Source organism: Muntiacus reevesi, chromosome 3, assembly GCF_963930625.1.
Source record: "Muntiacus reevesi chromosome 3, mMunRee1.1, whole genome shotgun sequence".
NCBI lineage: Eukaryota > Metazoa > Chordata > Mammalia > Artiodactyla > Cervidae > Muntiacus > Muntiacus reevesi.
The window spans coordinates 134744629-134772581 of NC_089251.1; the positions used below are offsets into that span (position 1 = coordinate 134744629).

Below are 27953 nucleotides of genomic sequence, written 5' to 3' on the forward strand. Positions count from 1 at the left end.
CCTGGCATTTGGGTCCTGAAAAACCCCATAGGCACAAGTTCAGGAGCTCCATAGGGCATTTGGTTGAATCCACACTCAGGATAGATGATCAGAGAACAGCATCCCAAAAGAAGAAAGGAGAAATGAGGATGATAAATATTGATACACTGCCCAGCAAATGACACTGCTGGCCCCAGACATTCCCAGATATCAAAGGAGGACTTAAAAATCTCAAGAAAGCCCCTCTAAATGATAGATCTCTCCAAGGCTCAGGGCAAGAGCCGGAGGCCCATTTGTCTAAAACTAAGGATGGAACTGACATCTGACCCTTAATAAACACACCCAAACTCCATTTACATAACTGCTTCCAGACAACTGTGTTTTGACAATAATTTGTTTGGGAAATTATGTAGAGTAATGAAAAGTTGCTTAAATTACTAATAAAAACAGCATTGGTGGATTACTTGTTATTTTGAAAAATTGTGTTTCAAAAAGTCTGAACAAAGCAATAGGAATTAACGCAGAATTAGTCTCCTAGGGCTGCTCAAAGTACCACTAACTGTCCGGCTTAAAAGAGCAGAAACCTATTCTCTCACAGTGCTGGAGGCTGAAGTCTGAAATCAAGGACTGGGCAAGGCCTGTTCCTTGTGAAGGCTGTGAACGAGACACTATCCTGTGTCTCTGTTCTTTCCTAACTTCTAGTGGTTGTTTGCAGTCTCTTGGTTTGTGGCAGCATAACTCCAGTCTCTGTCCCCATTATCACATGGTATTCTCTCTGTATGGTCCTGTGTGTGTCCGTGCACATATCTCTTCTCTCAAGGACACCGGTTATATTGGATTTGGCCCATGCTAATCCAGTATGACCAATTTGATTACATCTGCCAAGACCTTATTTCATATTCACAGGTATCAGAAATTAGGACTTTATTGGGACTTTATTGGGACTTTAACATATCTTTATTGGGGGACACAATTCAACCTGAAACAAACATTATTCTATAAAAACATGTTTACTCTAATTTCATTTTCTTACATAGATTCTACAGGCGAGTTGAATACAAGATGTTCTACAGAGGTGAAGAGAGATTGTTTCTAGGAATAAGTGTTAAAATTCTGAGACATAGTTTTAATTATAGCTCAAGGACAAAATGTTAAGTCAGAAAATGTAAGAGGATGAGTTGGCATAAAATTACAAGCTTTATATTCAACATTTTCAGGAATGCTTCTAATGCAAAATGCAACAGTAAATTAGACTGCACTAAATAAATTCAGAAATATGAAAATCAATTAGATCGAAACATTTTTTTCCCATTTAATGAAAAAGCAAATGAATTATTTTCTTGAAAAAAAAAATCCCACTGCACCTAAAAGATACCTTTTTCAATGTTTACATTCAAAGATCAACTCAAAGAGCTTTTCTGACATCCCACACTGCTTCAGTTTGCTATAGGTGGCCTCCTAACTTCATTATTATGTTGTGCTTACAAGTACACCATCCAACTAGACTCTGAGTTATTTGAGGATGGGTACTTACTTTTCTGTAATTACACTATCTATAATAAAGTCTGACACATATTAATAAATAGCTATTCTAGAATCAATTAATAAATGAGTTCACAAATCCATGATTGAAAGATTTATGAGTAATGATAAATCAACCTTCAATCTAGGGGCATTCCTCAGAAAGTAAGAAGTGTACATTATTTTCTTTAAAAGTAGAAAAGCTTTAATATTAATTCATCTTTCAAGGAAAAAATGAAATATTACAAAAGGTCTTAGGCTTCATTTTGTCATCAAGCCTTAGTAAAATGTAATTTGTTTTTGCTGTTTAGTCACTAAGTTGTGTCCAATTCTTTGCGATCCCATGGACTATAGCCTGCCAGGCTCCTCTATCCATGGGTTTCCCAGGAATTAATACTGGAGTGGGTTGTCATTTTCTTCTCCAGGGGGTTTTCCCAACCCAGGGACTGAATGTACATCTCCTGCACTGCATTGTGGGCAAATTCTTTTCACTGCTGAGTCACCAGGGAAGCCCAGTAAAATGTACGGGCAACTATTAAAGAAAAAAAATGGTTCGACCTTTGTGGTCAATTGATTACTTTTATTATACCATTATTACTTAAACATACAATAAACCAGGTATAAATTTCCACAGTTGATGTGAATTTCAGAGTATAATCTCATATGAGCAAGAAACGTATCTTGTTTATCCTTCTCTGTCTTAATTGAGTTTCTCCTTTGTGCATAAAGTTTTAGGTCTTCCCATTTTATACCAGCACTGGGGATAAGATCATAAGAACCTAAATATGTGTTGGCTTTATAGGCATCACTAAAATAATTCATTAATAATTTACATAAGTCTTTATCAACAAAAATTTTGGTTCTTTTTCTGTGGCCTGTTTTGGTTCAGTAGCTCTATTTCTGCTACTTCTGTTCCACTATCAGAAATATAGGACTCACTGAGTAGTTTCTACTCCATTGCTGAAGGGCTGAAACTGTGATGCTGTCTGTCTAAACAAACCACATAGCAGTTTTGTTCTGTTTTGTGTCTGGGTTTTGTCACATCCCTAGGGCTATACTTAGGAAATGGGGCACAGATCTCTTGTGTTCTTGGATCCCATAAAATTACTTGAAGGTAAGGGAAAGGGAGTGGGCCCTGCACTTAATACATTATGTTTCTCCACTGTGATGTAACTATGTCAGGAGGTTCTTCTGCTCACCAAAGGGCCAAAGTTCTCCTAAGAAAGAAAGATTCTTTTTTTCCTCTTTCTCTGTTTATTCTGTCTTATACCACGGCCCCCCACCTCCACTCCACTGACCCAACCCTACCCCAGACAGAAAGTACAGAACCAAACTCCTCCAACAGTGACAATGGCAATAGGAAAAAAGGAATTATCATGGTTAAAAAAAATCAATTAATATTTCAATCATATTTGTGATTCACGTACCTTATGCTTGTGTTAGACCAGATGTACAAGCATGGCTCAGGAAGCACACAGTACGGAAGCAAGGGGACAGAAGGCTACTGAGGGAATAGGGGTTGTAAATAGGAGTTGAAGTACAGAGGGAGTTAGAATTCAGCTTTCAGTAACAGGAAGTCATCAATATGATGAAAAGAAAATGAAAGTCCCTGACTCCTGTCCAACTCTTTGTGACCCCATGGTTTGCATCCTGCCAGGCTCCTCTGTCCATGGAATTCTCCAGGCTAGCATACTGGAGTGGGTTGCCAATTCCTTTTCCAGGGAATCTTCCTGACCCAGGGACTGAATCCAGGTATCCTGCATTGCAGGCAGATTCTATACCATCTGAGCCACCTGGGAAGCCCAAGAATACTGGAGTGAGTAGCCTATCCCTTCTCCAGCAGATCATCCCAACCCAGGAATTGAACCCACGTCTCCCGCATTACAGGGCTACCAGGGAATGCCCCATCAATATAAGAGTAAAATAGAAATGCTATATAGTAGGTTTTCCTGTTTTGAAAGAATTTAGTAATTTTGGAGGATGAGTGGAGGTAAGAGAAATCAGTGGGAAGTTATTGAGTTCAGGTAAGAAATTACAAAAATCTTATTTAAGTAACTTTTATGGTAATTCAGATAGCATGGATTTTTACAAATATAAACTACTTATTTAGTAGTTTGAATATATATTTAACTCATTTCATGATTACATAAAGGCTATCTGTTTTGCATAAGATAAGTCATCTTAGATATGCTACTTCAAATAAAAAAATCAATTTACTTCTAAGTGATAAAATTTGAATATGATTATTAAGTGCATTAAAGACTTGATGCTGATAATAAATGAACTATTATAATTCATCACATTAATACAGATTTAGAACAGCATCTGTGATTAATCTAGAAAAATGTGTAGATTACTTACATTATAGAAATGATTACAGCCATCATAGTAAAATAACTTAATGGGATTCCATTTTAGGAATGCATAATAATTAATTATCTGAGTTATTAGCACAATTAGCTTCAACTTGTATTTGTAACTATCATAAATAATTTCAATTTTGTAAATTGTATTTTCTTTTAGATCTATGAGAATTGAAAAGTTAAAAATTAAAAGTATATTAAAATGCTAAATTTGAATAAAATAACTTTTTAATGACGTGAACTATAATATTTTCATGCCATCTTCATAGGTTAGCATTCATTGCACTTAACCTACAATTTTACTGAGAAAGAAATGTTCATTTAGGGAAATCAGCTGCATGGAGTACAGTACTATGAGGGAATACCATTGGTTCATTTCCTAAGCAATCATGTGCTCCCCTTTAATATGCATTTCTACATACCTTTGACTTTTCAATGTCACTGAAAATTTGTTTCATCATTGCAATAACAGGTTTTTTTTTTTTTTGGCCACATTTTGTGGCTTATGGGATCTTAGTTCCCCAGTTAGGGATTGAACCAGTCCCATGGTAGTGAAAACACAGAGGCCTAACAACTGGACTGCAGAAAACCTGCAATAACAGATTTTAACTGACTTTTATATATTAATTGTCATTTTAGTTAGTCAAACTAAAATATAATCTGTACTTCTCTGTAACAAAAGTGTAATAGTATTTTTTTTCATTATTCTCCTAAAAGTAAAAGAAAAATTACACATCTATACTGTTTCATTTGGCTTCACAAATAAAAGAAAACTCAGAATAAAAGTACTGTGAGTACAAATATTTTAATAAAGAAAAGTTGAGAAATATACACTATACTTTTATTATTTATAGATTAGTTCCTCTATTTTATATAGCCCTAATCTATTATATTATGTCTGTGAGAAATGAGACGAGAAAGAACATGAAACCCAAAGTCAATATAACATTGCACTTTTTAAAGGTAAGAAGTATCCCCAGAATAATACAAGCTTGATGGTAGAAAAATTTTAATTTAAAATATAATACTAGGAAAGTACTACTATATCAAGTAGAAGAAATCCCAGAGGAAAATGAATCATGACATAAAGGTCCTTTCTAAGCAGAAACGATGCATTCCAATGTGCTTCAGGGTTAAAGAAAAATTGAAAAATAAAAGAAATTATTATACAGGAGAATAGCCTAACATTTATTTTCTTAAATCAAATTTTGATTTTGGAACTGGTTTACTTCAAAACACTACTACCAAAAATGTAGGATTATAGTTCAAGAAGACAATAAGTGATTTATTTGACTATATACATATTTTCTGAATCTGTAAACAGTGGTATTTTCTCTGAAGCTGGCCTTCAAATCATGTTAGTTTTTTCACTGATATTTAAAAAGTAGTGGCATTTGAAATTCATTCCTGCTTAAGAAATCCAGGGCCCTCCCTGAGCTGTCCATCCTGGTTTAGTTGACATAAAAAGTTAATAACATAACATGAATATGTTTTCTCCAGTCAGTCTGAATACATGTCAATGTGTAAACATCAGAATACCAAATAGAATAGCTTTCTGTGAAAGAGACAAATTATTAAAATAGGTTGACCTTTGAGGTTTAAGTTATGAAGAAAAGGAACAAAATGCTATGAAAGTAATAATATGGAGTACTCCCAGGTAGATCAGAGAAGTTTTTTCTGATGAAACATATGTGAGAGTTATGTATGGATTAACTGAGTTCATTGTATTCATTTTTTTCATTTCCAATTCACTAATTAAGCAAGGCCAATTTCATTTTGCCACTATCTCTATGAAAATGTGACTCTGTAATATTTAAAGTGACTTATTGGTGATGAACAGGGAGGCCTGGTGTGCTGCAGTTCATGGAGTCACAAGAGTTGGACACGACTGAGCAACTGAACTAAACTGACCTGTAACATTAAACAGGCATTTTTTAAAGACCAAATCATCTTGACTTAGTGGCATTCAAGATTGTTGACCATGTCTTCCATTTAGTTTTCCATGACATGCTGCTTTCTAAATTCAGTGGTCCTAGTCATCTATTTTTTATGTTCTTCTTTCAAACTCATTTTGACTTACTCATTAAATGAGTAGTTCAAGCCTTATTTCAAGGTGTTCCATTCTCATTCCTTCAAACATTTCCTCCATCCTTATTGATTCTGTCGTATATATGAAGATGGCAGTCTATTTAATCTGCCAGTCTATTCTCACCTCAGAACTCCATCTCTGTATTAGTGTGATGTCTCACAGGAACGTGCAACTCACATGCATCACACTGATCACCTCCACCCAAACTTTGTCCTCATAAACTCACCACCTACCAACAATTCAATCTGTGATTTTACAGAGGACACTATGACAAAGAGCATCTATCTTTTGAAGAATAAGAGTATAGATGTAACATCACCATCTAAAACGTGCTGATTATTCTATTGGTTATACACTCAAATTCTATTGAACATCTTTTAAGTTATAACCAAATAGAAAACCATAACCCATTAAAGGGAAAGTATATATAAAAACTGCTCATCTCTTTTTCTTCTCTGTTTTTTTTTAAATTTTTTTTTTTTTTATTAGTTGGAGGCTAATTACTTCATGACATTGCAGTGGGTTTTGTCATACACTGACATGAATCAGCCATGGAGTTACATGTATTCCCCATCCCGATCCTCCCTCCCACCTCCCTCTCCACCCAATTCCTCTGGGTCTTCCCAGTGCACCAGGCCCGAGCACTTGTCTCATGCATCCCACCTGGGCTGGTGATCTGTTTCACTATAGATAATATACATGCTGTTCTCTCGAAACATCCCACCCTCACCTTCTCCCACAGAGTCCAAAAGTCTGTTCCGTACATCTGTGTCTCTTTTTCTGTTTTGCATATAGGGTTATTGTTACCATCTTTCTAAATTCCATATATATGTGTTAGTATGCTGTAATGATCTTTATCTTTCTGGCTTGCTTCACTCTGTATAATGGGCTCCAGTTTCATCTATCTCATTAGAACTGATTCAAATGAATTCTTTTTAATGGCTGAGTAATATTCCATGGTGTATATGTACCACAGCTTCTTTATCCATTTGTCTGCTGATGGGCATCTAGGTTGCTTCCATGTCCTGGCTATTATAAACAGTGCTGCGATGAACATTGGGGTGCACGTGTTTCTTTCAGATCTGGTTTCCTCAGTGTGTATGCCCAGGAGTGGTATTGCTGGGTCATATGGCAGTTCTATTTTCAGTTTTTTAAGGAATCTCCATACTGTTTTCCATAGTGGCTGTACTAGTTTGCATTCCCACCAACAGTGTAAGAGGGTTCCCTTTTCTCCACACCCTCTCCAGCATTTATTGCTTGTAGACTTTTGGATAGCAGCCATCCTGACTGGCGTGTAATGGTACCTCATTCTGGTTTTGATTTGCATTTCTCTGATAATGAGTGATGTTGAGCATCTTTTCATGTGTTTGTCAGCCATCTGTATGTCTTCTTCTTCTCTGTTTTTGACCTTAATTCTTATAATTGCACTAAAGATTTCTGGCAAAGGTTGAATAAGGCATAGTGAATATCTCAGAGATATTTATGAACTGTATTTATGATGTGATAGATATTTTGGTCTCCTGCACTCAGAAATATTTATAGAAAATATCAATATCAGTCAGTCACAAGCTGGGAGAATTCTAATTATTACTTTCATTTATCATTTAAATTACTGGAGGAAAGCACACAGTATGATGGATACTGTTTCCTCTTAGGAAGCTTAGAGTGTAAATTGTTTATTTTTTTCTTGAAGATCTTGTTCCAGCCAAATGAGTAATCTATTTCTCTATCTAAAAGTGACATTTCTTACAACGCTATTGATTCATGGCTATTAGATTAAAAACCGGAGTAGAGAATGATCAGAAGTCATACTGTCCACAAATGATCCCATTTTCAGTCAAACAGTATCAGAATTCAAAGACGAATCTCAACAGGTGTATAATACTCACAGGTCCAGGTTAGTAGTTAAAGATTATCTCAAATGAATATTCATATGTGATAGATGCTTTCTCAGGTCACTACACTGATGAGAGAATATCCAGTCAGAGAAAGAGAACAGAGATAGCGAATAGGTGGAACATCTACTGAGAACATACCATGTCCTAGGAATAAGGCCATGTACTATTAGGGAGACCACTTCATTGAATCCTTACAGCCTGAGAAGTGCTTTCATTCTATTGGTCTGTCCAGCTCATAGACCAATGTCCTGAGTACATATAATAAATGTTACTAAAGAAGTGGCTGCAAGCATGATTACTTGTAGCAATTTTCTCTTTTACTACACAATACTAAATATTACAAGAGGATTTCAAAGCTAGTAATGGATACAACACCCAGAGACACTAGACGGAACACATGGGAATATGCTACAGCTTGAAGAACCAGAAACTGGTTAGCACTAATCACCATGAAGCCTAGCTGAGACAGGAACCTACATGATGTAGCTGAGACTTTGTTCAGCATCCATCCCTTTGAACAACTCCAAGGCTGTTTACATTTTAGGAACTTCCCACCCTTTCATTATCAGCTATGTGGACCGATAATATCCCTATCTGGAGAAGGAAATGGCAACCCACTCCAGTATTCTTGCCTGGAAAATTCCATGGACGGAGAAGCCTGGTAGGCTCATCATTTGCCTTGTCACAATATTCAACTCTGGAATGACAATTAATCCAGTCATTGAGGGTGGCACTTGCCTAAACTTGCAGGAAAAAGAACTTCCATTCTTCAAGAGCCATGCAAGGCGACCCTCCCCTGAGTGGTGTTGTGAAAGAATATGAAGTCTAGAATCACTTCAGCCATTTTGCTCCCATAAAAGGAAAGCTTGGAGCCTGAGGATAATGCTGATACAAAAGACGGAAAAACAGTGAGATAAGGTACTAAGTGATATTTTTAAACACTGAATCAGGCTTGACCTGGAACCACTTCTACTTCCAATCTTCTCAGTTTATTGATCCAATAACTCCCTCTTCATCTTTCAACCAAATTATGCTGTATTTTTCAGTCACTTTCAATAAAGTATACAGGTAGCAGATGGGATCTCAGCTTGGTTCAGGTGATAAACAGTCTCCAAAATGGCCATCAGGAGGCTTATTTAATGAGCCCCAGTGCAGAGAGTGGTGAGATGAAGGTGGGAGGTAAGATTGGGGGAGCATTTCTAATCACCATGAGTTTGAGTGACTTTGCAGGGAGAACAATGGGTTCATATGTGAAAAAGGAAATTAGGTATAAAGCAATGTAGTTTTACTTTAAGATTACAAAAATATATATATTTGAGATAAAACTTTTATACTTGAGATAAAACTTACTAAATCAAGTTATTTATACACATTACAATATATCCTAAAATTATAAAATGTATATGATTATATATTTTTAAAGAAGTGAGTTGAAGGTTCCAGTATTACTCCAACATGTATTCCAGTGGAATAAGAAAATAAATTTACTGCCAGTCAATAGCTAAAAATATAATTAAGGTGTCTCTATATAACTAAAGTAAAAATATTTATTATTACATCAAGAAGTAACTAGTTTCTTGTCTAGTATCCCTATTTCTTAAAATGAAGCATGAATGTTGAAGGAAAATTAGTAGAAATAGGTCGTATTTAAACTCTATAAGGTAATTTAACTACATAAATATATTGTATTCATAAGTTTCTGATATAAATAGGAAAACTAAAAATGTCACTAATAATAAAGAATTCAAATTAAATAGGTAGGTACACAATGATCTATGTAACAATATAATTGTAGCTGTGCTATTTATAAAATGACAAAATTATTAAATGAAACATATTGATGTATTAATATTGATCATATATACAAACAAGGATGGGATAGGTAGTAAAAGGATATTCACTGCACAAAGTTAACTGCACAAAGTTTTAGACTGCACAAGTTTTAGAAAAGTCTCTATAATATGATCCTAACTGGAGATGTGGAGGTGGAAGAGGAAAGAAGATACGATTTTAAAGAATTTCTGAAAGAATAATAGTTACTTCATGCATTAATAATGTTTATCTATTTTGGTATTTGAGGAGTAGATCAGGGAAGAGCATGTATCATTCTTAAAATAAAATAATAAATGTATTTCTATTTATTAAAAATGATACAAATAAATAAATGGCATTTCTAAACTTACACAGCTGTCAAATTTAAATGCATTGGTTGGCCGAAATGTTCATTCAGCTTTTTCTATAAGATGCTACAGAAAAACCCAAGTGAACTTTTGAGCCAACTCAATGATTATGTAATATTTAGTATCTGTCCTATAATTAAAAAGTGTCATTTTTATCATTAACTCCTTCCCCCTACTGAATAAGCAGTACTTATGTTTTACTATATTGTTGACAAATTTATATTGTCAATACCCATACTATAACTGTATGACCTTTGAAAATACAAGGTCAATAAGACACAGTTTTATGGAAGAGTAAGTTTTGCAGAGTGAAACAATCAGGGTATAATACAATCTTACCCACTATTTCTAAAGCAGTTATAACACTAAAAAGAGAAAACTACAATATTTACAAATACATACACACACAGGTATATATATATATATATATATATATATATATATCTGGGCATCCGAGGTGGCACCAGTAGAAAAGAACCCGCCTGCCAATGCAGGAGATATAAGAGACTCGGGTTCGATCTCTGGGTGGAGAAGAGACCCTGGATGAGGGCATAGTAACCCACTACAGTATTCTTGCCTGAAGAATCCCATGAACAGAGAAGTCTTGGAGTGCTACAGTCCAAAGGGTCACAAAGAGTCAGACATGACAGAAGTGACTTAGCACGCATGCATATATATCACTATAAAAAAGAAATATATTGTTCATGTATAAATCTCATTTTGACAGCAGCTAGTATTTTTGACACTGTATATCTGAAATAGATATCTCTAGTTCTATAAAAATACCCTTTAATATAAATCTCCATTACAAATAATCTGTATAGTCCAGATGAAATTAAAGGTCACAGTTATCAAGTATAAAGATCAATTTATGTTTACACAAATGAACATTTGTTGCTATAAATAGTCATGAATTCTGAAACATCCATGATACAAATGATATTTTAAAAGTGTGCCAGTGCTTAAATGCACTTTCTTGAATGGAAATAAGTATTTATTTAAGACTGCAGACCAAGGCTTAGGGCAAAAGATTGAGAAACAGTGAGCACCTTGCAGTGGATATGTCCAAATGGCCTCAACTTTTTGCTAAGATGGGCAAAAGTGTGTCTCACTGATAGCTGAACACAAGGAAACGGTGAAAGAAAAAGGGTGGTTTGCCAAGAGGCTCTTAGAGACATATGCATCTTGAAAATTTCTATATGGACATTTTGCCAGGATTCAACTTCATTGGCCTATATCTTGGAGTTTTCTTATACTCTCCATTTTTTCCCACTTTTCTACCTTGTTTTCTTACATCTTTACAGAATGTACAATTTTATCACCCAGCAGCAGCTTGCCATTTTTTTTAGTACTTCAAATTGCTTTGATTTTTGCTGGTTGTTTTAAATTACACCTTTTACCAACTTCTACTGACTCACTATATCTTTTATCTTTAGTCTCCCTATTTCCACCTGATCTTCTTTATCTTTTCTAACATATATTTTGGTTTATAAGACATAGAAAAAATACACCTGTGATAGTTCTCACTTTTACACTGAAAAACATTCTTATTTTTAAACTTCTAGCTTAGCTTTTTCTATTTTCTACTGCTTCTTTTAGGTTTTTAATCTATTGATTCTTTTACTTTAGTACCTGTTCTATATGACCCTTTAATATTATGCATCTAGTACCAAGAGAGCAGAAAGGAGGGCTGATTTATATGTGGGGATTTCTTTAGGTTGCTTGTTATTTACAAACAGAAAAAAAAGGAGAGATATGTTTCCAGTCAAAGGAATGTGGCTAAGACATGAACATGTGAAAAGACTGAGTCTAGACCATAGTGGTATAGAAGCTAGGGGTAAAATAAGAGCTAGAAAAGTAGGTTGGAGCTAGACTGAGATGAGCCAAGCATATCTTGAGGGCTTGAAATATAATAAAATATTTTAAAATAGAAATAAGATCTCAGAATCATTTTAAAAAGATTAATGGCAGTAAAGAGCATAAATTAAAGTTGGAGGAACAACTGGAGGCAGAGAGATCAGTAGGAGCAGGTTACAGGAGCCCAAGTGACAGCTGATGGACTGAGAAATGAACAGATACAGAATACAGACTTAAATGACTGACTGAATGTGATAGTAAGTGGTTAGGAGAACCAAACATTCACAGATCATCTTAGGCGATGATACAGATGATAATGACGCAAACCAAAATAGGAGAAAGAAGGGAGTGACGGTGGAGGGGAGGGGATGGTAGAAGATGGAACTGCCTTTGAAAACTATTAATTCCGAGGTGCTCACAAAACATGCAAGTTGAAATGTCTGATTTTATGAGGTACTCTGCTTCCCTTGTGACTCAGGTGGTAAAGAATCTGCCTGCAATCGGGATACCTGGGTTTGATCCCTGGGTTGGGAAGATCCCCAGGCGAAGGGAAAGGCTACCCAGTATTCTGACCTGGAGAATTCCATTGACTATACAGTCTATGGGGTCACAGAGAGTCAGACACCACTGAGCAACTTTCACTTTCACTGAGTTAATAGCATTGTCTTGGGATAATGTCAGTAATTTTAAATTAAAGTTGAATTCAAAGTACAAGTATTGTCACCTATGTTGGAGGTATACTCTAATAAAAAAAGCTTTACTATTTACTCTTAGATTATAAAACACTGTTGATATAAAAAAGTAATCATATAAAATGAACATGATAACTTCATCTTGGTCATGGCCACATAAAAAACTGCCAAAATTGGTTTAAGATTTAAATCTACTGTCACAAGGACTGATATTTATAGCTCATTCACCATGTATCTATGAACAGCAAAGAAAAAATAAATTATGAGCTATCATTCCACGCACATCAACTTTAGCATGGATTAACGACAAAGTCTTGGCAAATTTAAGACACCCCAAGTAATGACAAAAATTACTGAAACCACTTATTACTTATACTTCATCAAATCTTGTAATCCCTGATTATTTAAACTTAGTTAGTATGTGTAATTATGATATAGCTTGAAATGGTAAATATATTGCTAAAAAGAAAAGTATATTGATACTTGCCCTAAACCATCTTCCCTAACATTCTGTATTTCAAGGATTATACATTTTTTGTAAACTTCCATTTCCCTTTCTATTACATAATAGGAAATACTATTAATAGCAGGCAGCTAAGCAAGAAAGTAGAGTGAGAGAGAGTTTCCATATTTATTGGAAAATTATTGCATTGTCATTCCATGGAAATTTGACTTTCCTTATCATAATAATATATCCCAGAAAAGGGTTTAAGGCAAAAACTGAAGGACTAGATTTTTTTCAAAAAGTGAAACCACATCCTAGGGAAGACAAGCATATTTTCATCTTTACCAACCTTAATTAATAAGTGGAATTTTATGCATTGTTGTGCCACACATAATTGTTATATATAATTATAATATGTCCAATAATACCTTCTTGTAGGTCACTGTGGTTATTATTATGGGTCTAGATAATTAAAACAGAATGAAAAACTGTTATAGCCTCAGAAGGATAACTGTCGGTCTCTCTCTGAGTCTATGCAGCCCTGGAACTGAAAATGCTTTGTGCAACATGCATAACCAATGAAAAGGTCTTTTCATAATTTTAGCTGTAAGTTGATTCAGAAAGCAAATCAGAACACCTTCTGGAAGATGACAGCTGCTCAATATATCCAAAGTGCCTAAACAAGCTTAGTTTAAAGCTGAAGACAGATACAGGCAAGGGCACTGAAGACAATTTGAAACAAATTGAGAATCTGATCTCCTAATTAGATGACGTATTTATTTATGGAACATATCCAAAGAGATAAATGGGTCATAAAAATGTATGTTTACATTTACCATAAATTTATGTACCTCTTCCGTTGTAAAAATTTAGGCCACAAATATTATCATTATTTAATGGAAAATAACTGATACCTTAGTACTTTGATAGTAAACCACAAAACCAGCAGAACTTATTTCTATACTACAGAAAATATTTTAAAATATTCTGTACACTCCTTGTAAGTAATGATTACAAATATTTTTACTGCATATAATTATTACCCTTCTAAGAAGAATTTTCTTGATGTTTCAAGAGACTATAAGTTCTTTTCTTCTGATAATTCAAAGTTTAAATATATACTTTGCTGTAATATATTGCTTGTCTGTTTAGGGAATATAAACATCATGAAAATAACAAAATTCAGCTTATTGTAAATTGCTGTTTAGTTGCTAAGTCGTGTCTGACTCTTTTGCGATCCCATGGACTAAAGTCCACCAGGTTCCTCTGTCCATGGATTTTCCAGGCAAGAATACTGGAGTAGGTGGCCATTTGCTTCTCCAGGGAAACTTCTCAACAGAGAAATCAAACCTGTGGCTCCTGAATCTTAGGCAGATTCTTTACCGCTAAGCCACCAGGGATCCTCTTTTTATAAATACACATTGTAAAATTCAAGTTAAATTTATAGTTATAAAAAGGATCTAATGTTTAATTTGGAAATACATTTTAAAATATAGTAGTGATTTCTTATAAACATATATAATTGGTAGCCCAAAGAAGACCAGAAATACTGATCTATGCTAAAAAATTACATTTCTATGATGTCCTTTTTTTGTGTTAAAAGCTACTTAGTCACTTTTTATTTCTGGTGATGGTTCTACGGAAGTGCATGGGACAGTACTGACATGAAATTAACTACTTGACAGGCAGCACATGCAGCTTTGTGATTTGTGTTCACAGTGGAGCCTAAGGGGTCCCATTCACCTCTAAGTCTACTTGCAAGTTTAATAAGCATCCCAAACTTAACATAACCAACCCCACATTCCAAACTTGGCCCTCCCTTAGCTTTGAAATTAATGGCCACTCTATCTTCATTTGATCTGACCAAAAACCCTGGAGTCATCCGTGATTCTTCTCTCTCTCAGCCTATACCCAGCCTACCCAAAAATCCTGCTCACTTTCTCATCAAAAACGAAAAATCTCACCACTTAGTCTCTATAACACTATCATCCTAGGCCAGAAAATCTTTATAACTCTCTTAAATTACTGAAATAGTTCCTAACTAGTCTGCCAGCTTCTACTCTTAACCTCCATTGACAGTCTTAATTCCCACACAGTTGTCAGAACATCTTGTTGTTATATAATATAAGCCAAATTGCATAACTCTTCTCACAATCTTCTAATAGCTTTCCAACATTCTCAGAATAAAATTCACAGTCCTTTACTATGATCTGTGAGGACTTAAGTCTCACTCCCTCTGGTCCCCAAGTACCTAACTTCATTTTCTTCTCCTCTTCTATTAATCCAAGTTCACTTACTCTGTTTCCAGCAGACTCCTTGTTGGAACATTCTGGACATGCTACCAGAAATATATAGACCCATGCTAAAAACTTACATTTCTATGATGCCCATTGTTATGCATTAAAAACTACTTAGTCTCTTTTTATTTATTTCTAATGACTGCTTCTGTGGAAGTTCATGGGATAGGACTTTGCATTTGTTGTTTCCTCAACTCTAATTTTCTTCTTTATCTGGTGTATGTCTCACTTCCTCACCCACTTCAGGTTTTTACTACATGTCAGCTTCTCAGAACAGTCCTGGTCCCTTGTTTAACCTCAAGCCACCCTCTGTTCCATGTCCCTCTGTCTGCTTTGTGGTTCTCTGTAGCACTTACGGTCATCAAAGGTACAATATCATATGTGTTTTCACTATTGGTTTATCACTTGCTCCTTGCAACAAACGTAAGCTGCTGGAAACAGACTTCTATGTACTTAGCTAATGGTCCAGAGTAGTATCTGATAACTGCTAAATACATTTTTGTTGAATGAGTAAATGTGAAAGTACTTTCAGTCTCTCTTTTTAAAAAATGGTTCATTAATCTTATATATCCTAACACATCTATTTTCACAAAAATATTGTGCATTAGTTAGGGAAGTTAAAGGAGGACGTCAGGCAGAGCTTGATGACAACTGGAAAACTCCCCAAGCAGCACATGACTCAGAGATGCACGTGCCTTCTAGCACACAACTTGTCACTTTCAAAGTTTGCTGATTCCAGCTATGAGGATAAAACTGGAGAGAGCAGAGAATCCTACTGGAAGACTTAAGAGATGACTCACTTCAGAAGGCTAGGATAGAATCTTCCAATGGGCCCAGGCAGGAGGAAACTGAACTGGTGAGTATTTAGCCAGTCTCGGCCATCTATAAATTAGGAAAACACCAAGATTTCATGCTCTTTTTCATTTTTTGGTAAATTTATTTATTTATTTTAACTGGAGGCTAATTACTTTATAAAATACTTCAAAATAATATATACTGCATGCCTGCTGAACTCCATGATGGAAATAAAGCATTAATAGAATGTTAGGATTGACAGTAACTGAAGGAATGAGGAGTAAAACACTAGTTACATATTTCAGGAACTGCTTATGGAAGGAGGTAACATCTGAACTGAGATTTTAGAGATAAGAATGAGCCAGACATGCACAAACTGGAGAAGTAAAAACTCAAATAGAGGGAAGACGTAGTGTAAAGGCCTGGGGGCAGAGATAAGTGTGGCAGGTTTGCAGAATAGGGAGAAGATTGGGTAGTTTAGGGTTCTGAACAAGGAAGCAGGGAGAGCATGTGGTCAATGCAACGAGAGGTGGACAGCAGTTCCAACCAGCAGAGTGCTGTAGGCCTCAGTAAGAAGTCTGGGATCTTACTTTAAAACAGGGGGAAGACATTATTGTACTGAAAGCAGTGAATCTTATCATCTGATTTATATTTTTAAAAGATAAGTTTAGCTAGCATGAAGTAAATGATTTAGCAGGCTTTTGCAATATTGTGAGATATGGCCATAGTAATAGAGAGAGAGAAGTGGGAAAATGTAAATATATTTTGGAGGCAAAATCTATCAGACTTACTCTTGGATTAATGGTGGGAATTGTGGGGGGAGAGAATGAGTAATTAAAATTACTTCTAGGCTTTTAGCTTGAGTAAGTTCATGTAAATCCACATTTTGTTTTTGCAAAATGGGGAAGATCAGGAGAGCCAGTTTTCTGAGGGAAAACAAGAGTTCTTTCTGAACATGATGATTTGGAGAAGCCTATTAGGTGTTCAAGCTCAAGGGAGATGTCAATGGTAGAGAGATCGCCAAGGGGATTATCTATCATTGTGTGATCAGCCGCTCAGTCATGTCTGACTCTTTGTGACCCCATGAAATGTAGCCCAACACGCTCCTCTGTCCATGGGATTTTTCAGGTAAGAATACTGGAGTGGGTTGCCATTTCCTACTCTGTGGAGAATGCTTAAAGCCTGAGCTTGGAAGAGACCACAGGAAAAAGTGTAGACTGTGAAAAGATGAAGCCAGAAGGCTGAGCCAGGGCAACTACCAGCCAGAAGTCTGGCAGAAGAGAAGCAGCCTGCTGACGAGACACTGAGCAGGGCAGCCTGGGACCCAGCAGGAAGCCCGGGTGCGTGCAGATAATGGAGTCAGGAGAGTAAACACAGGGGTGGTGAGTTGCACCAACTGCAGCTCAGAGGAGAAGAATGAGTGAGTGGCCACTGGGGGTGGGCAAGGCAGCAGCCAATGACTGACAAGAGGCAGTTCCAGAGTAGAGGACAGAAGGGAGTTCCACTGAACGGGAAGACTGAGTAGGAGCTGTTGGTTCAGTCAGCACGACTGCCAACATTTTTAGGGAAGTGAGGCAGAGCAGCTTCTGGGGAAACAGCATAGGTTCGGGGCGGGGGGCGGGGGGGGGGGCAGGAAGGGGGGTGGTTGATCAAGAAAATAAAAATTTTTTAAACTAAAGGAAGTTAATATTCTAGGCTGATGGGAACCATCTTGTAAAAGTAGGAGAAAGACAGCTATCTTAGAATTCAAAAACTCTGTTAACTAATCTGATTTAAAACCCTTCTGTTTCTTTAACCTATGAAACTGCACTCTATAAAAGTGAAAATTAGTAAGACATTAAGAATTTTTAAATTATATGGAATTTAATGTGCATTTATTTTATTATGACCTTATTAGAAAAATCCAGCAAAAATACATTTTAATAAATCTGTGTTTTCCAGGTAAAGAATATATAATTAGCAAATTCTGCACTTAAAAACAATCTAATGAATTATTTTAATATTTAAGTTTAAAGCAATTATCCTAGGTTAAACTTGTCAGGGGAAAAAGTATCTTGGCCAAACTCATGGGTTGTATAGTTGTAGGTTACTGACAAATTTGTATGCTTGATTGTAAAAAATAGAAACTATTTCCTTGATCTTTTTCTTTGATACAATGTATGGACTTATCCACTATTTTGTGGTTTGTTTTTGAGTTAACTAGACCTGATACAAATTCTTTCTTTGTGATTCACAAGGTTTCTGAGCCTCATCTGTGTCTGTGTGAATGTGTATGTAAAAGAGACAGAGACAAAGAGAGAGACATAGAGGGGGAAACAGTTGAATCCTGGCATTTATAGATGCTTACTAAAATGGTTTATTGTTATTTTTGATATTCTTTCATTATCATTGTCATTACTATTATTGTTATTTTGATGAAGTTAAGAAACCTATAAACCATAGAGGAAGAACTTTACTTATACTCATGGTAATTTAAAATCAAAATAAATTCACAGCTACCTATAAAACAAATTTTTTTAATTCTTCAAAGAAATACATAATTGAGTCAATGAACATTATACTATTAAAGATCTCAATGTTTAAAAAACTGAGATCATGGCATCCAGTTCCATCACTTCATGGCAAATAGATGAGGAAACAATGGAAACAGTGACAGACTTTATTTTCTTGCACTCCAAAATCACTGCAGATGCTAACTGCAGCCATGAAATTAAAAGACACTTGTTCCTTGGAAGAAAAGCTGGTATAAAGCTAGACGGTGTATTAGAAAGCAGAGACATCACTTTGCCGACAAAGGTCCACATAGTCAGAGCTGTGGTTTTTCCAGTAGTTATGTATGGATGTGACAGTTGGACCATAAAGGAGGCTGAGCACTGAAGAATTGATGTCTTCAAACTGTGGTATTAGACAAGACTCTTGAGAGTCCCTTGGACAGCAAGGAGATCAAAGCAGTCAATCCTAAAGGAAATCAACCCTGACTATTCACTGGAAAGATGGATGCTAAAGCTGAAGCTCCAATACTTTGGCCACCTTATGTAAAGAGCTGACTCACTGGAAAATAACCTAATACTGGGAAAGACTGAGGGCAGCATAAGAAAGGGGCAACAGAGGATGAAATGATTGGATGGCATCATCAACTCAATGGACATGAGTTTGAGCAAACTCTGGGAGATAGTAAAGGACAGGGAAGCCTGGAGTGCTGCAGTTCATGGGGTCACAAAAGAGTTGGACATGACCGATGGACTGAGCAACATTAAAGACCTATAAAGTACCAAACTTCTGTGTGTATATAAGGACTGAAGGGAGTGTGGTTATTTGGTTTTAAAATTAAGAACAGAGAACATGAAATTATCTAACCAACACTAGAAATTTACAGTTGAGTTTTTTATTATGGCTAGTTAAGGACTGGTGGTATACAATAAGAGTACAGAGAAAGCAGTAGAAGAAAATAAGGTGGGAGAGAGAAAAACAAACCTGGAACCAAAAAGAAATGGCTGTATCAGGAAGCAGAAAGTGAGACAAATTGAAAAGGAACAAACAGTCAAAGAAAAAAGAAAAAAAGGAGGGGGGTTCCCAGGGAAATGAGTTGTCCTAAAGTCACAGCTTAATTTTCCTTTGAGGTATGTTACTATGAAAGATTAGTGATTATCATTTTCTATTCACAATTGATCTGTTTCCTCTTACTGTCTAACTCATAATGCTAGAATCTTTTCTCCTAATGGGCTAACTAGTGAAGATTATGACAGAGAAATTATTCCCTGTGTTTCAGTAGTAGTTACCAGGGCAGCTGTCTTTCCAAAGACTGCAAATAAATTCAGCTGAAATCTAGATTTTGCCTTTGACTAAGAGTCAAATGTTTCCCATGTTTTCTTTTCCTCATTTTCATTTAGTAAAAACTTCTCTCTTAACCTTCATATAATCACTGGTCACTGTAGGCTGTGCTTACAGTACCTAGACTGTTCAGAGATCCCAGACTGTGTACCAGCAGACTAGCACAGGCTGTTCCTACCAGCTGAGGTCCAGGATCATAAAGCATCAAAGGAGTTTGTTACCCACCCTTCAAAAGCCTGTTGTGTTTGCTACTGTGAAATAATTAAAAATTAATCAAGGTGATGAAATATGAGTGTGACAAGCAGAACTGCTATCAATGAAAATTAAATTAATAATGTGGAAAAGTGAGGAGATCATCTGAGTGTCTCAAGCTCTTGTTTTAGATTACGGAAATTACAAAATTGAACTTGTTAATGACGCATTATTGGAAAGAAATATGATGTAGAATTCCAATCAACAGTCACTTAATCAAAGAAAAAGTCATGACCTTACATCAAAACACTGGGATGTGAGTGCAGATGAACTGTTTTAAGTTGAAATAGACTACTTAAGGAATGAATGTATCATTATTATAGTTCTTTTTAATAATAAACTTTTTCAATTCATTAACCTGCAGGTTTTGATCATGACAGATAAGATCATATCCACTGTGCTCATAAGCAGGGTACCATAGAGAGTATTCTTGGTACATGCAAATAATCAAACAAATGGGTCTTAGAAAGTAAATTCCACATAAGGTCATCCAGAGCAAATGAAAACCTCATCACAGGTAAGTGTATGTTATTAGAGTTGGTTAATGTTCTCTTCTGAGACATTTGTCCTCATTAAACATAACAGGGGCTTCCCTGGTGGCTCAGTTGGTAGAGTCTGCCTGCAGTGTGGAGACTCAGGTTCCATCCCTGAGTGTGAGACATTCCCTGGAGAAAAAAAGGCAACCCACTCCACTCTTCTTGCTCGGAGAATCCCATGGACAGAGGAGCCTGGTGGGCCACAGTCCATGGAGCCACAAAGAGTCGGACACCACTGATTGACTAACACTTTCACTTTTCATTTTCTTTCAAACATAACAGGAGTTATTATGACAAACATGTTTATCAAGTATTTTTGTACAAATCTTAGAGTTTTTAAAGGTCAATAATAAACTTAGGATTATATGAACAAATGCAAGAAAACAATATTACTTACCTAAACTGTAATCAAAATGATACCTCTATGATTATTTACAAAAGCTGACCACTTAGCAAGAAATTAATCTAGCATAGAAATCTATGATAGGCTGTATATTTACTGATTCTTCACAGAAATATTTTTCTCAAACTCTCTGAATAAAAGCACTATAAATTTTACAAGATTTTAAACATTTGCTATAAATGTAAATATGCAGATTCATAAAACAGTACATTTTAATAAATACCAAATAATAAGCTTCACTTTCACACTGATGTGATTATGGTTTGCAAAACCATGATCCTCAAAAGAAAACAAAACAATGTGTTAATGAGGAAAAAAAGTACACTGGTAAAATTTTAAGTAAAATAATCAAATGAAATACATAGTTGCTGAGATCCTATTTTTAAAATAAATCCTACAGACATCTCTAAAAACAACGTGTGCTTCATTTTAACCAAGAACTGCAACCTCTACATTAAATATGCGCAGTCGTGCACTTAGGCTGTACTGCCACCAAGTGCATAAACCAATTAGTATTGAGGTTCTTGCAGCAGCTTTAAGCAGATTCTTTCAATGTTATAAGTAGTAATTTCAGATACAGGCTAAGAGCAAACCACTTTGATCATAAACATCTATAAGAGCATCAAAATTTAGACATGACAATAAAACCTCAAAGGTATTAATAAAACATCAAGAATCCTACCAGCTCACTGGAAGTTCGTGAAGTCTGAATATGTTATTCAGCTTGTAGTCAAATTTTGCTGGACCAAGATTCTCTTTGCCTAAACCCAGGTTTGGATCTGGTTGCATATGTGTAGGAAATTCTGAATCCTAAAGAAAAAATAAAGCAAGGACTCTGTGTAAAATAGACAACTCATTGTACACATTGATACAGTCTTATTTAATATTTAAAACAAATGCTACTGTTAAATCGATCATTCTTGATTTTAGTTTTGAGAAAATATGTAATAAATATAAAATTTTAAATAGGCATATATCTAATTGCATAAATCTAAACTGCATGTTGCATGGTAAAAATTACTTGCAAACATCCCTCCACTGAATTAAAATGAAACACAATATAGCATTTCTTATATATTATTGGTCTATAGTCCTTTTCCAATAAGTTTCCATCCCCAACAGTATTATTTTTGTATTCCTTTTGTTCTCTATAGATGGGGAACTGAACATATTTTAACTGGATAACAAAATAACAACATTCACTAAAATTTATGGTTTTCTTTACATCTGAGGACACTGGGATAATTTAAAGCAACTTGCTAAAGATAAAAGATCTGTCATAATCATTTTAAATTTCATATACATTAGAATCCACATCTGCCATGTATTGATCACTTCCCTCCAAAATGATGAAAAAGAATTTTCGGCCCCTGACAAAGCAGTCTCTCCTCAGTGGAAAGAAGATATACTACGAATAGCACTTGAAAGTAAAGTGTTAGTCATTCAGTCATGTCTGACTCTTTGTGACCCCATGGACTATAGCCACAGGCTCCTCTGTCCATGGAATTCTTCAGAAAAGAATACTGGAGAGGTTTGCCATTTCCTTCTCTCCAAGGGATCTTCCTCCCCAGGAATTGAACCTGGGCCTTCTGCACTGCAGGCAGACTTTTTACCAACTGAGCCACCAGATGGATGGATCAATTGTTCAACTCTACAGAAAAAAGGGACTGATCAATCCTTAACACTTAAAAACTGACTTTAAAAGAGGGAGACACATTAGTTGTTTGCACATTCATTCATTTATTCAAAAGGTATTTTGGAGTACTACTTTATCCCAAACATTATTCTAGGTATGGGGAATCCATTAATGAACAAAGCAGATAAAAAGACTTGCCCTGTGAAGGTTACATTGTAACAGATAATTAAATAATAATATATTATTTAATATATCCTCAGAGTTTGGAAAATTACAGACAATTTTAAGAAATGAAGTATCTTTCTGATCATGAAAGCAATATAATAATATATTCTTTTAGAAATTTTATGCATTTTATAATACTACAAAGAAAAAAATTAAGCTTTTTTTTACTACCAGATTAATTACTATTAGATTCCCTGGTAGCTCTGAGAATCTTTCTGAGTGATAATAATTAGTGTTATCACTTTGGTTTACCAACCTGTCTGTCTCTGTATCTCAGTTTTTACAAAATTACAACCATGCTCTACTATTCACTCTCCATCTTTCATTTAACATTACTGCATTTTCACAGTAGTCTATTTTGAAAGAATGCAAACACCACATTTTACTTAAAATAAGCTATATTTGTTTTCCATATGATTATCAATGCTATGAATGTGGTTTTCTATCTATAAATCTCCACTTTACTGATTACATCCTTAAAGCACAGTTTAGAAATGTAAGTAAATAATCATCCAAAGAAAATATATTTTTTTAAAAAACATGATACCCTTTCACAGATTTCTCTTTATAATTATTGCATGAATTCATACCCCTGCCAGTTATATAATAATATATACAATGCACCACACATCTTTGTTATAGACCCACTCACACAAGTATTTATTTCTTTGGGAAATATTTATTATTGTCTATGTAAGGACAGGCATTGGCTTCAGATCTTACAATATATCACTGACCAAAACAGACAAAACTGCCTCCCTTGTGGAGACTGCATTCAATCATGATGACACCATGAACAATAAAATAATAAATACATAAATTATAAGGTAGAAAATCTGAAAAAATGTTGCTAATTCAAATATAAAACTATTTCATTGGTACTTCACCAATTGATTAGATTGACTGTTTTTATATTTCTTTTTGTACTTCATTTTTCCTCAAATGTGTGTATATGCCTTCTGCCCATTTCCCTATTATTGTGATGGTACTTCATTTTAATAATATTGACTGGGTTGGAAATGGAGGAAAGGTAAATTATTATGTTGGGAAATACAGCAAGGTGATGGGAATCTGGTCTTAGTATAATTTTTTGACTACATGGAAATATCTAGAACCAGAAACTTATTATTTACAGCAATTTGTATAAGCACTGTTAAATCATTAGTAAAACTAATACAATGAAGCATTTAAGCAACCTAATCAACTAGTTTTAATAAAACCTGATCAAGTACAACCTGTTTGATAAAGCTGAGAAGAATATAGGGAAAGATTTACAAGAGCAGTGAAGGCATAATAATAGCAACCCTATCTCAATATAGATATGGAGAATCCCATGGACAGAGGAGCCTGGTGGGCTGCCATCTATGGGGTCGCACAGAGTCGGACACGACTGAAGGGACAGCAGCAGCAGCAGCAGAGGTAAAACATAAGACACTTTATAACCCAGGCTGTATACTGAAACATTCCAGGAGACAATAGCAGGCAGGAGACAGTTAGCAGGCAGGATCAGAGAGGTAAAGGCAGGATACATAAATAAGGACAATGCATAGAGGGTAGACGAATGAAAATAAATCTTAAAGCTATTTGAAATTCTATGACTATTGTCCTTCCTTTGTATTGACAAGGTACAACTGGAGGGCAAAGCTAAACTCTCAGTAATGGGCCTTGATAGGTCAATGGTTCTCAACTCAGTACATGTGGAAATCACCATGTAGTTTTTTAAAAAATACCAATATTACCAACCCCTACTCCAGCCCAATTAAGTAATAATGCCTGAAAGTGAGGCTCTGACACTGGTATCTACTTTATGTTAAAGCTCTCCTTGTGAAAAAAAGCAGTGATTGATAATTGTGACATTTTCTCACAATTCGGTTTCACCACATACTAGTGTGTGAATTTAGTCAAGGTACTCACCAAGCTTTCTAAGCTGTACTTCCCCACATGTAAAATACAGCCCAAATCATACTGAATTCATTGACTGTTTTGAGGATTAAGTGAGAGAATCTCTGTAGAGCACCCATCACATGCTTGGTATCTAATACATCCTTAATAAGCATTAGCTATTTCTGTGTTTATTTGTATTATTGCTGCAATTAGTGGCACATGTTAGTCTCAACTGGTGAGTAAATTCATTGAGTCATTTCATACTTTACTTATTTATTATAAAATACTTTCTCTTAATCAAATCCCAGGTTTCATTTCTTCTGGCATGCTGATCACAGAATAGTTTCCTATGCTCCAACCTGTCAGAATTCAGCCCCATATCTGGTTAGCTGCTGGCTCTCTCTCTTTGTCCCAGGATCAATAATAATGGAGTGCTCTTGCTTCACTGACCAGCCAGTTGATATTATTGCAGACTTGCTGCTTATATTCACAGGATGAAAGACCAGATGGGTAACTTTCTCGCCATTTCTGTGATATACCAGTTAGGTATCCCCTGTATCTATCCTGATTGGGAAGCCAATTATCTATCTGGCCTCCTTCCACATGAGTCTCTTGGGTACCAAGGCTCCATATCTATGCCATTTAACTTCTGTCTGCTTCTCTGCCTTGTTTATTGCTTTTCATTGAGCTGACATTCATGAGACTAGGCCACAACAATCTTGAATCTGAAGCTCAAAATTATTCACTCAGGCATTCACTTAAATCATTTGAGTGTTTACTTCATCTCGGGCATTAGTTTAATTTTACCAGACCACAAATATAAGTGGGATACACTCCTTCCCTTGCAAGGACTCAGTCTCAAGAAGGAATAGTATAAATGAAAAGGACAGCTAGAGTAGAGATATGTAGACGATATTAAGGTGAAGAAATATGCAAAAACTATAGGAATGAAGTAGATAAAGTTATCATATTACATATATTGTGATTTACATTTATAGACATTAGAGATAGATAGGTAATGCATATAAAGCTAAATGGGAAAAGGGAACTATAAAGAGAACATATTACTGTAAACGTACTATAATTATAAAAGCAGTAATGTTCATATATGCAAGTAATGAACAGAAGGTATAAAAGAAAAACATTTCTTTAAATCTAGCAACAACAAAACACACAATACCTTGTAGAACACTTAATATGAAACTCAATAAATCTCAAGAAAAACATACTTTATTCAGAGATATAAAACAGGAATTGATTTAATATAGATATCCCATGGACTCAGGAAGTCTATTAACAAAGTTCTTGAGAAGTTTGATTTAAATATTTAATACATTTCAAATAAAAGCTTCACTGTGAATTTTGAGGAGTCTTAGAAAATTATTCTAAAATTAATCTGGAATAACAAACCAGACAAAATTGTTTTGACATTTATAATATCTCCGTTTTACACTTGAGAAGAAACACTCATAGTAATTAATCCAAATACAAGCAACCAGTCTAAGTCTCAGTTCAGTTCAGTCACTCAGTTGTGTCTGACTCTTTGCAGCCCCATGGACTGCAGCACTCCAGGCTTCACTGTCCACACCAGCTCCTGAAACTTGATCAAACTCACGTCCATCGAGTCAGGGATGCCATCCAACCATTTCATCCTCTGTTGTCCCCTTTCCTTCTGCCTTCACTCTTTCCCAGCATCAGGGTCTTTTCAAATGTGTCAGCTCTTTCTATCAGGTGGCCAAAGTATTGGAGTTTCAGCTTCATCATCAGTCCTTCCAATGAATATTCAGGACTGATTTCCTTTAGGATGGACTGATTGGATCTCCTTGCAGTCCAAGGGACTCTCAAGGGTGTTCTCCAACACCACAGTTCAAAAGCATCAATTTTTTAGTGCTCAACTTCCTTTATAGTCCAACTCTTACATTCATACATGACTACTGGAAAAATGATAACCTTGACTAGATGGACCTTTGTTGGCAAAGTAATGTCTCTGCTTTTTAATATGCTAACTAAGTTGGTTATAACTTTTCTTCCAAGCAGCAAGCATCTTTTAATTTCATGGCTGCAGTCACCATCTGCAGTGATTCTGGAGCACCCCAAAATAAAGACTGTCACTGTTTCCATTGCTTCCCATCTATTTACCATGAAGTGATGGGACCGGATGCCATGATCTTAGTTTTCTGAATGTTGAGCTTTAAGCCAAATTTTTCACTCTTCTCTTTCACTTTCATCAAGAGGCTCTTTAGTTCTTCACTTTCTACCATAAGGGTAGTATCATCTGCATATCTGAAGTTATTGATGTTTCTACTGACAATCTTAATTCACGCTTGTGCTCCATCCAGTCCAGCATTTTTCATGATATACTTTGCATATAAGTTAAATAAGCAGTGTGACAATACACAGCCTTGACATACTCCTTTCCGGATTTGGAACCAGTCAGTTTTTCCATGTCCAGTTCTAACTGTTGCGTCTTGACTTGCATACAGATTTCTCAGGAGACATGTCAGGTGGTCTGGTATTCCCATATCTTGAAGAATTTTCCACACTTTGTTGTGATCCACACAGTCAAAGGCTTTGGCATAGTCAATTAAGCAGAAGTAGACAATTTTCTGGAATTCTGTTGCTTTTGTGATGATCCAACAGACGTTGGCGATTTGATCTCTGGTTCCTCTGCCTTTTCTAAATCCAGCTTGAACATCTGTAAGCTCACAATTCATGTACCATTGAATCCTGGCTTGGAGAATTTTGAGCATTACTTTGTGAGCATGTGAAATGAGTGTAACTGTGTGGTAGTTTGACCATTCTTTGGTAGTTTGAGCATTCTTTGGCATCTGAAATTTTTCAGTCCTGTGGCTACTGCTGAGTTTTTCAATTTGCTGGCATATTGACTGCAGCACATTCACAGCATCATCTTTTAGGATTTGAAATAACTCAACTGGAATTCCATCACCTCCACTAGCTTTATTCGTAGTGATGCTTCCTAACGCCCACTTGACTTCCCATTCCAGGATGTCTGGTTCTAGGTGAGTGATCACACCATCATGATTATCTGGGTCGTGAAGATATTTTTTGT

The 27953-nt window shown here is 35.6% G+C and overlaps 1 protein-coding gene across 1 annotated transcript in view; it reads right to left on the reverse strand.

Annotated features, from left to right (window-relative positions):
• The window catches only part of SPAG16 (sperm associated antigen 16), a 973751-nt gene that overhangs the window by 803108 nt on the left and 142690 nt on the right, over positions 1-27953 (reverse strand). The window contains exon 10 of the mRNA XM_065930647.1: positions 21821-21948. Within this exon, the coding sequence (XP_065786719.1) occupies positions 21821-21948 (128 nt within the window). The remainder of the gene's footprint in view (positions 1-21820; positions 21949-27953) is intronic.